Raw genomic sequence first — 15,509 nt, 5'->3', positions numbered from 1 at the left:
TGATTCCTCAGGGGAGGATTTGTAGGTAGTCTACCTTAGTAGATTCAACCATATCAACCAAAAAATTTTAAAAAATATATATTTCTTTCTTCTTATCTTTTATTATATTTTTTATTTTGGAAAGGAACAAAGTGGTGGGGTCCCCATGAGGTTAATAGTCTACATGGACCTTACAAAAGCCTTTTCAAAACGAGGCACGGGTATGAAGAGTTTTCCATCAATGCCCATTTTTTTGGGCGGGCTTTTACAAGAATTTTAGAGGTTGCATTTTACTTTCGTTTTATTTTTGTCATTTTTTATTGTCTCGAGTTATTTTGGACGATCCGAAGCTTTGAAGTGGGGTTCGACAATGATTTTAACCTTGTGCATGCAAATTGAGGCAAAATTCTTATCATTTTGGGATTTTTTAATCTCCTTTTGTCAAATCTGACTATACCAAGTGATTCATAGCAAAATGAAATGATAAGAAAAGGTTTGATAGTAATTTTGACTTCAAACATTCAAATCGAGGCAAAACCCTGTCATTTTAGGCATTTCTGCTCATCTTCTGGAAAATCTAATTGTGTCGGGTGATTTAGAGTGGTCTAAAATAATAATGAGAGGTTTGATAGTGATTTTTACTTGTGACATAAAAAATAAGGTAAAACCTTATCATTTCTTATTTGTTTTCCCTTCCAATTCTGACAGCACTGTTTGAATTGGAGTAGTTTAAAATGATAAGATTATGTCCCTCAACAATTTCTCCATCTGGCATGAAAATGGAGATAGAAGTCTCATTACTCTAGCTGACGCAATGTCTCGAGCGCGCGGTGAGCCCTGGGGAGGCGATGGAATAAAATATAATATTTTTTAAAAATTTTAAATTTGGAATCGTTGCTAACCTATTTTTCTTTTGTTAATATTTTGCGAAAACCTTTACGAGAGTACGTTAATTAATCGAAAATCTTTATTAAAAGTAGCACTTAAAAAATAATTCATATATGGTTACAAACTAAAAATTGACAAATGTTGAAATATGAAAGTGTTGTAAGCTTTCATAATTTGGCCAAGTATTGTGCGATATTGTTTATTGTTTGATTTGTGATTGGTTTTTTTGTGTGTTTGCTAACGTTGAAAGACAAACATTTAAATGAATTTTTATAAACTCAATTAACCGAAGTAACACTTAACTTTCAGCTGGCAATGGAGGAGAATTTCAGGATGGTTACCCGCGGAGGTGCAGACGGCGAGGGGGTTGGCGGAATAGATGTTGCGGTCGTAGGTGACGGCGGCGGGAGCTTGTTCGCACACATTGCGCATCCGCTTTAACTGGGAGACCCCCTCCCTTCCACCTGCTCTGGTTCACTCTCTTTCTCTCTCTCTCTCTCTCTACACGTGAACTATTGGGTGCGTGGTTCTCCGTATGTGCTTTCCTGAGATTGTGTGAGAGGATGTGTGCGTGTGTGAGTGAACGCCACTGAAAGCAGAGCCCCAAGCATTGCCAAGCAACCTGAGATCTGCTGGAGGTCAGACATCCGCTCCTTCGTCGAGGAGGTTTTTCTCAAAGCCGGGAGTTCCTCCATCTCGCAGTGGGGCACAACCATGGCGGCAACGAGGCAGTCAGTCCACTCTTCAACTGGGGAAAGCACCTAAAAATGATTAGGTTAGGTTTTCTAACAATATCTCAGTTTCTTGAATTTTGAAGGATTTTTAAATTTTGATTTAAATTGATAATTATTAAATAAAAGTTATTTAAAATCTTATAGATATAATTGGTTGTTTAAAATGCGACATTGTCAATCTAACCTAATAATAGGGCAGGAGTTAATGGAATTTTTTTTTTTTGTTGGGGCCATGGAAGTGAGTTGGCTTTGACATCACCTTTTGGCATGGTGGATGGATGTTTTGTGGACTAAAGACTTAGATTGGAGCACATTGTCAAATTTAGTGATTCAGCTGAAACAAATTGAAGTGAAGTGGTCCTAATAGGCTTTAGTTAATTAATGGAATATATCCATGACGTTGTGATTTCACAAATTCATGCAGAGGGGTAAACTTAAAATGCTTCCAAAGGGGTGAATGACTGAGGTAGAGATTGTTAGATGCATAGCCCACTTGAAGTTTAAAAAAGAGTTTCGCATGAGGATGAGGGGCCCAAAGGGCCAAAGCAAGAGTGTGTTGGGGAGGTGCAGGAGAGTTTTCTCTATGATATGGCAGGATATTTTGAGATATGACATAGTTATGTTTTTCATATGAAAAATATTTGGGGGATTTTACTTGGGGTCTATCTATGTCTAGCTGAGATTGAAGCCCTAGGACATATATTTGCATTGACAGTAAATGGAGATTTTAACAGGGCTCTGTAGGAACAACCAATTAAGTAGGTAATTGCTATGTTCTAATTATGTTTTTTGTTTTCTTTCAATTTGCTCTAATATGTGTGTGTGTGCATAAACCATTCATTGTGTTCACAACAAGCAATACCCAAGAACTAGATATTGCAAACTTAACCAATCCACCTAGGATGACATATGGTCCAACAAAAACATACATAATCATCAAGCATCGGAAAAATGAACTCAAGCATTTTGATTTAAATTATGAAATTGTTGTGCAAAATTTTGGACCTAGGTCCCTTCTACTTATGAATCCCAACAAACATCGTACTTGGCAGCAAGATAATGCACTCCAACAGGTCCTCTACTACCATACGGGTAGAGCTCTGGGGCAACTTTCTTCTCTTCCAATTCCTTCAACAATGGTGTGAATAGATCCCAGGCAGCATCAAGCTGATCGCTTCTAATGAACAACCGGCGCTCTCCTTCAATTACATCCAACAGCAGCCTCTCGTATGCATTTGGTGCTTCTCCAGGATGCCTTCACAACAAAACCTGAGTCTATTTAATATATATCATTTGTATAGCACTCCCTCTTAAAGGACTACAAACAGTTCTGAGCTTAATTTTCATGATCTCATGGACCAAATGTTTAAATTTGCATCCTTTACCTTGGTTTGTGAAGCAAATTGAGCTCACTGCAATCTAATCTCATGCCAAGCCCAGGAACTTTGTTGTTGACCTTCAGGTATATAGCTTCCTCGGGTTGCACACACAGCACAAGTTCATTTGTAGCCTTATCTAGATCAGTTCCATATTTTCTATTATACAAGTTTCCGGGGACATGCCTGAACTGCACTCTTATTTCTGCTCTGGATGTTCATTTTGAAAGCATTATCAGGTCATTGCATTGTTCAAGGACTCCCTACGGTTTATAGGAAAATGATAAAAGAAACAAGAAGAAAAAAGGTACTTACCGCTTTGAATGGAGAGCTTTGCCTGCTATCATCAGGAAGGGAACTCCATCCCATCGAGAATTGTTAACAAAGAATGTAGCTGCTGCAAATGTTGGTGTGAGGCTGTTCTCAGGCACAGTTGGGTCATCTGTATAAGAAGGGTATCTTGTATCACCCTCGCTATAGCCTTTGTACTGACCTAGAACCACATCATCAAGCTGAATAGGTCTCATCGAGCGTAAAACCTTTACCTGATTCAAGATTGTATCTCTACATTATCTTCATGTAGTTACCATTAATTCTTCCCTTAGTAGAGAAAAATTCAAGTTGATAGTTTATAGATTTGTTCCAGAGTCCAAGTTCAATTAATTATTTTGGACAATCAGAAAAAGGTTGAGGGGATATTTCAATATATAGAAATTGAAATTCAGAAGGAAAATTTCTGGGAACCATTTCGTTTCGAATATCCTCAGCATCTAAGCTGACAGGTGTTTCCATTGCAAAGAGTGCCAGAATTTGCAGGAGATGATTTTGCATTATATCCCGTATAATTCCATAATTATTGAAGTATCTGGACAGAAGAACGCACAACAAATAAACCTTATATTAGGTAGAGTTAAGTAACTCAATTAGATAATCATCTGCGAACGTACTGAACAAAGTGGCCTTGTCCTTCTGTCCCATTGTCTTCAGAAAATATCAGCTGCACATTTTGGATGAAATTCCTTGACCATAAAGGCTCAAAAACCATATTTGCGAAACGAAGCACCAATAGATTCTCAACCAGCTCCCCTCCCATGTGATGATCAATTCTATACAAAAGTTGACGTGTCAATCTCTCTCTCTCTCTCTCTCTCTCTCATCAAAGAGGAATGCCAAATGAATACCTGAATAGTTGGTCCTCAATTAGATATTGCTTTAAATTTCTGGTAAGTTGTCTGCCTGATTCTGAGTCACGACCAAATGGTTTTCCCACAATGATCCTTGTCCAACCTTTTTCTGAAAAAGCAGAGTGTCCTGCACACCTTGCCACATCTACAAACATGTTTGGAGGTATTGATAGGTAGAACAACCTATTTGACAGCCTTCCAGCCTGTGGGAAAAATTTTAGTTTTCAGCAATGATCCCCACTTGCTAGGTTTTGTAGGCTAACCTAGTGCAATTTAGAGAGAGAGGGAGAGATAGTACCTCTTTTTCTTTCAGCTTGATGTCCAATTCTGAGAAATGCTCCTTGGAACTATACTGACCCGAATGGTAAAAACATTTTTGTAAGAAGAGGTGCATCTTTTCACTACAGTTTTCCCTGAAATCGCTTGTTAATGTTAATGAATGCAAATGAAAATAGGAAGAATGTTGTCTAAAATATTTTGTGTACATGAGAAGGGTGGAAATTGATGCAACACCTCTTCTCAATTCTGCAAGTCAAGGTTTTGCTAATCACATTTCTCAGCTCAGCGTCAGTCATTGTACTCCGTGCATACCCAAAGATTGTAAAATTCTGTACCAATTAAAAATTAAAGAAATGGATTTATGGGCTAGTAACCCATCAGCAATCAACAGAGCTGAATAGCTGATTATAATTTTATGGAGCAATGGAAGAACCTGAGGGAGGTGATCTTCGTGAAATAGAGCGAAAAGTGCAGGGAATATTTTGTTCCTAGCAAGGTTTCCTGTAGCTCCGACAATGATAATGCTGAGGGTAGGTTCTTTCTCCAGTGCTGAGAAGGGAAAATTTTTTTTCTCCACTTCGGTCTTAACATGATCTTCTGTCAAGAGATTCCCGGATAAACCTACACCCAGAACCATCTCATATTTAGCAGTAGGAAATGAACAGATTGGAGAATATGAGAACAGCCGACAAGGGAGAGAATTCTGGATAAGCATGAATGCATGAAACGAAGAAGAAAGGCATAGAAGGCAATTGTTGGAGACAACAGGACAGCGAGGTGATTAAATTTCAATACTGAAGACAAGGTGGAGCAAACAGTAATTAACATAAAATAGAAATTGGCAGAGTGGGAGACTGTAAAAGGCATCTACATATTTGCTACCATAAGTCTCTCATGATGAACAGGCATTGTAAAATTGGTATAAGGCTCATGTTTGCTTGGGTGGGATCATTTGCCTCTTTTTGATATGTGAAAATGGCCACACTTTTTGTTTAATAAATATTTTTTTTGGATACACTTGTCAAATTGTGAAGGTGTCCATTAACAAAATCCAGCAAACCTGTTTATACATATTTTTTGTGCTCATTGACATAGCATTCTATCATTGTTGTGTAGGACATCCCCCCCCCCCCCCCTCTCTCTCCTCCCAAGATATATGGAAGTAGGGGTACCACGTGAACCTTCAAGTACCGAAATTTATATTCAGAGGTGAATCAGGGGCAGCACGAAGGTTCTGCAACGAAGAGAGGAAGGAAGGGGAAGGGAAGAGAGAGGAGATACTAGGGGAAAAACTCATGTTCAATTAAATTCAAATTCATCGACTGCCTACAACATTGGCTTTCATATACTAATTATAAGAAAGCCTCTAAACACATGAAATTACACATATACCCCTTAAACAACATGACTTAAAAACCAACCTCTAGAATATACAAATACTACAAACAAGCTCCCAAACACACAACATACATGTTAATCAAACTAAACACATTGTACACTACTAATTAAACCCAACAATTCTCAATAAAATTCTTCTTAAGTAGTCTCCAATGTGGATCTTTCCAAACTCTTGCTTCTTGTCCTACATCAACTCTCTCCCAGTAAGAGAAAAAAATTCGTCCTTGAATTTTGAAATATGGAGGATCGGAAGTAAAAAAGCAAACTTGGACTCTTCGAAAGCCAGCGGTTGAATGAGACTAGAAACCACCTTCCATTAGCAACACCATAGATTTAAGTTGAGATTTTGCATCAGTGAACATATCAGGGATGACAAACTCAATAGTAGGAATGTTTGAAAGACTTTGGATGTCTTCAAAGTTCAAACACATGCATTTCCTTGCTTGTAGTGTTTTCAAGTTGAGTAAATGTGATTGATTCTGTCTTGGTTGATTGGTGAAGGGACTTCAAAACGATTTTCTTCCCATTACAATGGAAGACGTGTTCTCAAGCCATTGAGTTGCATCCAAATCATCCAACCAAGGAGAACTAAGGAGTGCATGGCCAATCTTCATAGGTAGGATATCACATCAAACATTTGCCAAATATTCACCCATTTGGATAACATCTCTCGCAAACATGTATAATAGTGTTATCAACCCAAGATATCACATAAGGCTCTGGATGAAGCTACATTTGAGTGACTCCAGTCATGGAAACCACATTCATTGGACATCTTCCATCAATGATAATTTTGCAGCCTTTTCTCTACACTTGAGAAAGGTGTTGAAAAGCTTGAAATTGTGCACAGAGTTTGGTAGATAGCTTTTCTTTCCCTATAATTTGTCACCATGTTGCCAAATTTATATATATATATATATATTGTGCAGCTTTATATCACCAACAGCCCTTTAACACAATTTCCAACAAACCTTACTCCCTATTTCTTGAAAACTATATTCAATTTACCTTTTGATATTTGATTGTCCTGCTGAAATGAAACAAATTCACAAAGAAAACTCACAAATTAGAGCAGCAGAACCTGATTTTTTGTGCTGGGATGACGATTTCTAGGGTTACGTGCCAATTATTATGCTTGCTTGCAATATATTGTGTCCACAATCAAAATATCTCCTTGCAGGTCAAAATGTTGTGCAGAAAGCCCAAAAGCTCACGATTGAAGCAATTTCTCGTGAAACTGGAAGCAGGAGAAGAGTCAAGCAAAGTCCAACTCGCAGGCTGCTAGTGCGTGGGGTGCGTGAGTCGCTGGTGGCAAGACTCCGGCGATGAAACTTCAGTTGAGTGTATATCTGGTGATGGGGATTACAGTTGTTGTGGTGGTGTGATGAAATAAGTGCAGGAGGTTGGGACTTTTGAAGGGTCGATGGCTGGAGAAGTTTGGGTTCATGGGGCCACACGACTGGTCAGATGCTGATGCAATTTGAGGGGCAAGGGTTTTGAAGGTTTTGGTCTTCAATGGAATGAGTGGTGTTGTAGGAGGTGGCTGGAAAATGGTGTTCAAGCAAATGGGCCATGGCTAGAATTTCAGAAAAAAGTTCAGAAACTGCCTTTTGGTGGTTTTTTTTTTTTTAATACTGAAGATTTAGAATAGAGGTGATGAGATTAGAGACCAATGGTGAGGGAGAGTGATAAATGGAGAGAATGGATGAAGAAGAAGATGATGATGAAGAAGAGAAGGAGAAGAGAAACAGGGAAGAAAAAAGAGGGCAGTAGGCTGCTGGGCAGCAGAGGATTAAGAACAGAACAGGAGATCATAACAGAGAAAAAGAAGACAAAGGGGAGGAGAAGAAGAAAAGAAATCAGAAATAGGGAGAGAATGAGAGAATTAGGAGAGAAAACTAGAAGAGGAGAAGAAGACGAGAGGGATAGAAGAAGAGTGAAAGGAAACGATGGAGGAATTTAAATAGAAGAAAGCGATCGTGGTTGGGCTCTAATACCAAATGATGCAGGGGCGGCATCAACTTTCTGCAGCCATGGAGAAATTAGAAGAGAGGAAGGGGAAGGGAGGAGAGAGGAGATACCAGGGGGAAAGCTCACGTTCAATTCAATTCAAATTCATCAACAACTGCCTCCAACATGACTTTCATACACTATTTATAAGAAAGCCTCTAAACACATGAAATTACACATACCCCTAAAACAACATGAATTATAGACCAACCTTTAGAATACACAAATACTACAAGCAAGCCCCCAATTACACATAATACTATCTTAATTGAACTAAACACATAGTAAACTACTACCAATAATTCTTGATATGGTTCATCTTAAGTAGTCTCCAACATGGATCTTCCCAAAGTCCTGCGTCTTGTCCTACATCAAGTGGATTGTTGTATTCTGCCTAGTACTTTCTCTTCTGGATTCTACTTGTATATTTCTGTGTTGGTATGTTACATCAATTCTCTTCACTGTTTTTATCCATACAAAACTTTTTTCTGGAATTGTTAGGGGGTAGGAAAACCCAAATTCTTGCAAGCAGTCGAGGAGTATTTCATAAATTAGAAGCCCTCAGTTTATTTTTTTAAATAAGAATCAGTGCTGCTGAAGCTGATGCAGTTTTCCATAAATCAATTTTGCTAATTAATATGTGGCTTGCTGAAGCTACAGGATTTTGTGGGAGAATTAGGGTCCTCTGGCAATATCATGCTATTTCAGCCTTTTGTGTGTGTGTGTGTGTGTGTGTGAAAGATGATTAGTTTATATGTATGAAAATCAGTGAACAGAATTTACTGGCTTGGTTTATGACAAATATTTATGCCACTCTTTTTTATAGTAATAGACTGGAACTAAGGGAAAATCTCCAGTTCCAGTTATGGGGTAGTAACATGACAAGTCCCTGGATTCTTAACTATCCATATGAAAATCTTGGAGGATTTGTTAAAGTGAAGGTTGGTAGGGATTCTCTTCTAATCAAACATAGGGACTCTTTGGGTTAAGACCTCCTGCAAAGACAACCAAATGTGTTGACCAGAGCAAGGCTGCAGAAAAACCCTCTGATGCTAAAGTCAATTAGAGTTACAGGAAGGATGCAACAGGAAACCAAGAATGCAGTGGTTCTGTACGTACTTACCTTTTTACCCTACCATCCTCTGAGTTTTTTCCTATTTTATTATTAATTTATAATAAAATATAAAATAATACTTTGTTTGGGAAAAATTTTCCCATTCTGATGCTCACGTAATCTCGCAGGATGGGGCTGCGAGTTTTAAACAAATCTCGCAGGATGGTCCTGCAAGATTTAAAGGGCCTGGACAATTCATCTGCTCTTCATCCGTTTGCTTCTCCCGTAGATTGCCGCAGCTGCACCAGTGGAGCCATTTTAATTTGCAACATGCCCTGCTTCTGTAATGGCGACAGAGAGATGGGTTTTGTTGGAGTTTTCGCGTTCTCTATAAGACCACAGGTTTTGGGTCTGTTCTGGGTTTTCATCGTCATGATGCTGACGACCATGGCAGTGATCCTCCTGCGCTGGAATTTTGCGAGGGCTTTGGCTTTGTTCTCGGTTTAGACGATGAGGATTGAGATCAGCAAACTGGTAAAAGTTTCAAATTGTTATAAATTAAAATGGTTCATGTTTCAAGTAATTAATTAAATTAAGTTGCGTTTCAAGGAATTATAAACTTGCCGTATTCTTAATGGGGGAAATCGTATCATAACAAGTTTCCAGGGGGGGAATTCCTTTTCCTAATTCCAGCCAGGAATCCTGCCCACCGAAGTCTCATGGTGATGGGCGAACTGCTTTAATTCTATTTTATCAAATTATTATCTACCAGAACCACGTACAAACCCAACTGATGCAGCTGCAGCAAGTGATGATTGATGGAGAAGCTAACGGATTCAGGTGGAGCAGATGATAAAGGAGGGAGACTTAGATGGAGATGGGTAGGTTAACTACGATGGAGGAGGAGAGGCTGTCGTATTTGCCAGGAAAATCTCGCAGGATGGTCTTGCGAGATTTGGTTGTCATGTGTCAGGACCTGAATTGCAAAGCCCTTTAAATCTCGTAGGACCATCTTGCAAGATTTGTTTAAAACTTGTAGCTCCATCCTGCGAGATTATGTAAGCATCAAAACGGGAAAATTTTTCCCAAACAAAGTATTATTTTATATTTTATTATAAATTAATAATAAAATGAGAAAAAACTCACCATCCTCTTCCTTTTTATTCTCTGCTTCTTTGGGCCTGCTAGGGGGCTATAAATCCTCTCCCACTTGCAGCAGTACGATGTTATGGGAGGGGAGGTGTGCATTTACTGGGAGTGACCTCTTCAGTTACCATGATGGTGCCCTTAATGGGCCGTTATAATCCGTCAAAAGAGGCTACGGTGGCCCTTATGTTTTCCATTATTAGTTGTCCTCCAGTAAATAGCCTGGTGCATGCTCAAGGCTACAGTGGTTTTGTCCTTTGTATATCAGCAAAAGAGAGTACACATGTAGCCCTTGTATTCTCATTTATCAATTGACCTCCAGCTCATAGCTCAGTGCCTGCTGTAGGCTACAGGATTTTTGTCCTCAGCAAAGGAGGAGCAGCTCCTCATTATCTTTGGCATTATTTCCCTGTGGGGAATTGTTCTGGGTGCTTCTAGTTGGTGTTCAACATAGGACAGTGTACAGATTATTAACTCATGGCATGATCCTAGCAAGGCTGTTTGGTTCTTTACATGTTTACCTTTTTCCCTCTTCTTCTCTTGTTATGTTATGCCTATTTGGGCTCCCACCGGCTACCAAGGGATATAAATCCTCTCCTACTTGCAGTAATAGGATGTTATGGGAGATGCATTGTGCATTTGTTGGGCAGTGACCTCTTCAGTTACCATGATGGTGGCCTTAATGGGCTGTTACAATGCATTAAAAGAGGGTACACCTGTATTCCTTGCATTTTCTGTTATCAGCTGTTCCCTAGCTTGAAGGGGAGCTTAGGCACAATGGTAAGGTTGTCGTTGTGTGACCTGGAGGTCACGGGTTCAAGGCGTGGAAACAGTTTCTTGTAAAAATGCAAGGTAAAGTTGTGTACTATAAATCCATTGTGGTCCACCCCTTTCCCGGACCTTGCATACGTGAGAGTTTTGTGCACGGAACCTGCCCTTTTTTTAGTTGTTCCCTAGCTCATAGCCTGTTGCATGCTTCAGGCTAAAGGAGCTTTGCCCTCGGTCTCTCGGCAAAGGAGGGTACACGTGTAGCCCCTGTAACTTCTGATACAGAAATGTTTTTGAGGAGATGTTGATGGCGTTTTCCCCTGCACAGAAATGTTTTTGGGTGGGTTTAATTGATGTTTGGCTTGGGATAGCCTCCCATGACTATTGACACATGGCATGATCCTACAGTGGCTGTTTGGTGGAAAATCTTGTGAACGCCGTACAATCATCATCTGCATCTTTTGGGTTCCCAAGACGTGCATGCGTGAATGGCACAGGCCATTATTTGGTATCCTCCAAACGAGCTCCATTTGTTACATGGCTCTCCACGTAAGAGTTTGTTCCTTTCTCTGGGTATTTAACCCTTGATTCTATTCAATCGTCACCTTGAAATAAGGCAAATAGAGTTCCAATTCTAAAATTTGTTTTGTTCTGCCCTACCAGAAATTTTTGGTATGTTTGTCAAGGCAGTCACATATAGTCTTTGGAAGTTCCAAACACATGTTGTGAATGGGAAGGTTAGCCCCCATAGCTTTGAGTAAAATAGTCCTTCCCACTAGAGACAGAATTTTGCCTTGCCATGACTCCGTATCTCTGTTTGATTTCCCACGAATTCAATCGAGCCAATCTTTGCTCTTCCAAAATTAACTTTCATTAAGGTGCCAAGCAATCTCATCGATTTTGTCAATACCTTCCTCAATGTAGTAGGGGTATTTGGGTTGAATTAAGTGGATCAATACGACTTGTGAGGAGTATGAGGGATACATCTAATTGGGTGAAATTTATCAAAAGCCCACTTTACAAAAGATAAGGCCATCATTTGTAGGAACTTGCTTGGAACTTGGGTTCACATTAATAGATTAAAATTTTGGAAACTAAGTCACGCTTGTGGTTTGTGGTCTCATACTTATTCTATACACATTGAACCCCATACTCATACTCATACTCCGGGTCAACAATGTAAAATTATTTCGAAATTTATCTAAATTCACCCAAATCAAAATCTAAAATTCAAGACCCATGCTCCCAAACACTACCATAGTTTATATAAAATTCATCAACTTAGAAGTTACTAAAATGTGGAACACAATAATTAATAATCAATCTTTATCTACTTAAGTAGACAAATCATATTCCATTTAAAGTTGACAAAAATTAGATTTTCAATATAACACATAATTTATATTTATTTATTTTTTGTTTTTGTTTTTTAAAATAATTAATAGTAATCATAAAAATGTTTATGGATAGACATAGTATCTTTAGATAGTTTTAGCAGACTTTATTGAATAATAAAGTAAAAATTAATGATCAAAAATTTGATTTTACCCTTCATTAAAATATAATATTTGTTTATTTTTAAATTTTTAATTATATTAGAACAAAACTTAGTATTTTTGTTGGATTTTCCACATCCAACTGTCTGAACTAGAGTTAACTTTAACAATCTCAAATGATTTAATTTCTTTTTAGAATTTAATTTTGGATTATTTTTAATGTTATTCAACTCATACTTGAGAAATATTTTAAATATAATGTTCTTAAACTTGTCCTAACCTGATGTGTGAATAAATGATTTCTGTTAGACTGATAAAGCATGCAATTTGATGGAGCGTATAGCTCAAGTGCTGCACAAATCTCGAAAGTCAAATCATTTAAACTATTAGCTAACACTAATTTTGAAAGTCAAATCATTTAAACTATTAGCTAACACTAATTTTGAAGGGGATTGACATTTCTTAACTTTAAGATTAAAGGAGGATATAAAAAGGGTAAAAGATATTGACCTTCCTTAAAGTTTGGTAAAAAAATTTGAAATCTAAAAATCTCATCCACTTTCTTAAGATTTCAAGAATTTTAGAAGCCTTTATTGAGGTTTGTAAAGGATACAAATCTTTTCTTGACAAGTCTTTTAAGAGGAGGTTTGTGTCTTTTTATCAAACTTATCGAGAAGTTGATGAAAATTTTAAAACCTAGAGTAGGTTTTTATTTTTTTTATTAAGTCTCAGGCATTTTTTGTCTTTTGCCCTAAAATTAAAAATGATCCCAAACTTGGGAGGGAGAGCAAACAAAAGAACTATATTAGTAAAGGAAAGATATGAATCCTTTATTATGTATCATCGCATTATATTGAAACCTCCGTCAATAAACAAAAAAAATATATCATTATCATTTGAAGGTATGTATATTTTTAGTTATTTACATTTTAATATTTTTGGTTTTCAGGAAGGTTATGGAATTTACTGACCCGGCTGCAGAGAAACAGCGTTTAATGGCAGCGCATTTGAGGATTTGAGCGCTAAATGTTTGGTTTGACCAGCTCTTGAATTGTTACTGTTACCAGGCCACGCCCAGCTGGTGTCGGCAATGTCGCCGCTGATCGACCAAGACGGCGGAATACCACACCTTGTCGAGGACCAAAATGGAGCGTCTAACACAGGCATGGCGAATTTGGCGATGGATGCGATTACGCCGTCGAAAAAGTAGCGTCTGATTATACTCCGCGGCGGCGGAGTGAACACAGAAGCAATAATATATGTAATGCTGATGGATCCTGATCGAAATGGAATATATTATATAATTAAATAAGGAAAGCTAAGCAGTCAATTGCTTGCCATGCGGTCTGCGTTTGTGTCTGCTGTGGGCTCACCAAACCTCAAGCAGGACCTCTTCTCCGGTCAGTTCGATATTTTGACCGTTGGGTCTCTCTAGCTGCGCGGTCCGTCCGGTGGATTGGACTTTCGGATGGTCACATGCATGCGCTCATCGTGTAGCTCCGTGCACCTTGCCCCGACAGCCGACAGAGATAAAGCGAAATGAAAAAGAGAAAAAGCCGGTTGGAATTTACGATGTATTTGTTATGTAAGAATGACATGAAATGAAATTAAGTAGAATGAAATCAAATTCATGGCTTCATTTCATCATATTTTTTATTTCAATTTTTTTTTTAAATTTCGTAAACGAAACGTAGCATTAATCTTTTAATTAGAGTTCATAAACTTTATTTTTAATTTTGTTGGATGATAAATAAGAGTTAATTGCATTCAAGGAGGGAGTTGCTTGGCATGATTATAATGTTGATCTATCTTTACCATTGCTCTAGTCATTAGTCTAACAACTACAAGCAATGGTTGTATCTGCTAATATAAATGTGTACTTGATATATGGTAATAGTTATTTTTTGTCCAACCTGTCGAGTTGACTCAAGTAGTAAGAGCGACTTGTGACTTTGACGATCCTAAGGTTATGAGTTCGATTGACCCTTGAGAGTTTATCCCAATGAATTATCAGGAGTGCGTCAATAGATGAGCGACTTTTACCCTCCCGGATTTAGTGACATATCATAGTATCTAAAGTGTCGCGATGATAGCTGAAGTCCCGAATTATAAAAAAAAAAAAAAAAAGTTAATTTTTGTCGAAACATTTTGTAACTTAACTGAATAGTTAAAAACTCCAACTAAAACACTACAGAAAGAAAAATTATACATGATGATTAACTGACCACTTAAGCTTTCTATCCTCCTCATTTTTTCGCACATGTGCAAAGACTTTCGGTGTTACGGATTGTCTCAAATGTGTGGTTGACCAATTTAGTTAAATTTTAAATTTTGAATCTTTTGAATTTGATTGGTTTATGAGTTTGGAACTGTTCATGAAGTGTTCGGATTGTTGCATGCATGGTCGATCTATAAATAGGCATGCATGATAGGTATCATCATTCTCAATCATTCTTCTTTGATCTTTGAGGTGCATGCGGAATTTTGAGTGCACGTTTTTAGGTCAGTCCTATCATCTATTTTTCATGTATGCATGTTGTTTTTCAAATTACCATGTCATCTAGTATAGGAGTAGATAATGTCCATGCATTGTATTAATAAAATTACATTAAAATTTTGAAAAAAAAATTCAAAAACATGCATGCAAACGGTGAACCGATCTCGAGGCATTGTCGACTGCTCCCCATTCTCTAGAAATAGTCGATCGGCCTCTAAGGCATGGTTGACTACTTAGTCCAGAGGGTATTTTACAATCCTTTTCTCTAAACTTTTCTCAAAATTCTAAGTTGTTGATGGGCCAAAACACTCGCCAGAGTGTATGGTTGAGTCTGGATGTTGATAATTGGATATGGTAAATGAAAAAATAAATCAAGAAAATTAAAATTTTGGAAAGAATGACTATGATGTGGCTTTTGGATATTTTATAGAAGTTTTCTAACTTATTATCAAAGGGATTTCTACGCGTGTTTGTGGTTCTCTCCCTAAAAAACCAATTTTCAAGTATATTTAAAAAAATATAAGTAATCACCTATGAAATGGTTTCAACCAAAAAATTGAAAATATTTTGGTGATCTATAGATGACGAGATTCCTCTATTAAAGATATGTAGGTAATCTACTTTGTAGATTCAACTATAACAACCAAAATACCCAAAAATCCTTTTTCTTTTTTCTTTTACACAATTTTTGGAGAGGCCT

General features: G+C 37.7%; 1 protein-coding gene and 1 long non-coding RNA gene across 4 annotated transcripts; one reads left to right on the top strand and one right to left on the bottom strand.

The window, feature by feature from the left end:
- The first annotated feature begins 1,127 nt into the window (after positions 1–1,127).
- Positions 1,128–13,959, top strand: LOC131149425 (uncharacterized). 3 transcript variants are annotated; one of them, XR_009135217.1, is made up of 3 exons: positions 1,128–1,642; positions 2,654–3,063; positions 3,208–3,616. It is a non-coding gene; the product is annotated as an uncharacterized LOC131149425 (long non-coding RNA). The 3 variants fall into 3 exon arrangements; XR_009135216.1 differs by lacking the exon at positions 3,208–3,616 and having other exon boundaries at positions 1,142–1,642; positions 2,654–3,168; XR_009135215.1 differs by lacking the exons at positions 2,654–3,063; positions 3,208–3,616 and adding an exon at positions 13,262–13,959 and having other exon boundaries at positions 1,161–1,642.
- LOC131149424 (glucose-6-phosphate 1-dehydrogenase, chloroplastic-like) lies at positions 2,512–13,697 on the bottom strand. The gene is made up of 10 exons (XM_058099854.1): positions 13,284–13,697; positions 4,874–5,061; positions 4,675–4,769; positions 4,460–4,574; positions 4,159–4,364; positions 3,925–4,083; positions 3,722–3,842; positions 3,293–3,522; positions 2,987–3,187; positions 2,512–2,856 (listed from the first exon to the last, which is right to left on the bottom strand). The coding sequence occupies exons 1-10, from the start codon at positions 13,477–13,479 to the stop codon at positions 2,622–2,624; spliced, it is 1,746 nt and encodes a 581-aa protein (XP_057955837.1). The 5' UTR covers positions 13,480–13,697; the 3' UTR covers positions 2,512–2,621.
- Positions 13,960–15,509: the final 1,550 nt, after the last annotated feature.

This window comes from Malania oleifera, chromosome 2 (genome assembly GCF_029873635.1).
Source record: "Malania oleifera isolate guangnan ecotype guangnan chromosome 2, ASM2987363v1, whole genome shotgun sequence".
Lineage (NCBI taxonomy): Eukaryota > Viridiplantae > Streptophyta > Magnoliopsida > Santalales > Ximeniaceae > Malania > Malania oleifera.
This window is presented reverse-complemented; position numbering and strand designations above follow the sequence as displayed.

Excerpts from the sequence above, each read along its gene's own strand:
- LOC131149424 (XM_058099854.1), bottom strand. The coding sequence starts at position 13,479 with ATGCCTGTGTTAGACGCTCCATTTTGGTCCTCGACAAGGTGTGGTATT. Across the intron at positions 4,575-4,674 it reads ACTTGCAGAATTGAGAAGAG|GGAAAACTGTAGTGAAAAGA; the intron begins GTGTTGCATCAA and ends AAGCGATTTCAG. Across the intron at positions 3,188-3,292 it reads AAAGCTCTCCATTCAAAGCG|AGCAGAAATAAGAGTGCAGT; the intron begins GTAAGTACCTTT and ends ATGAACATCCAG.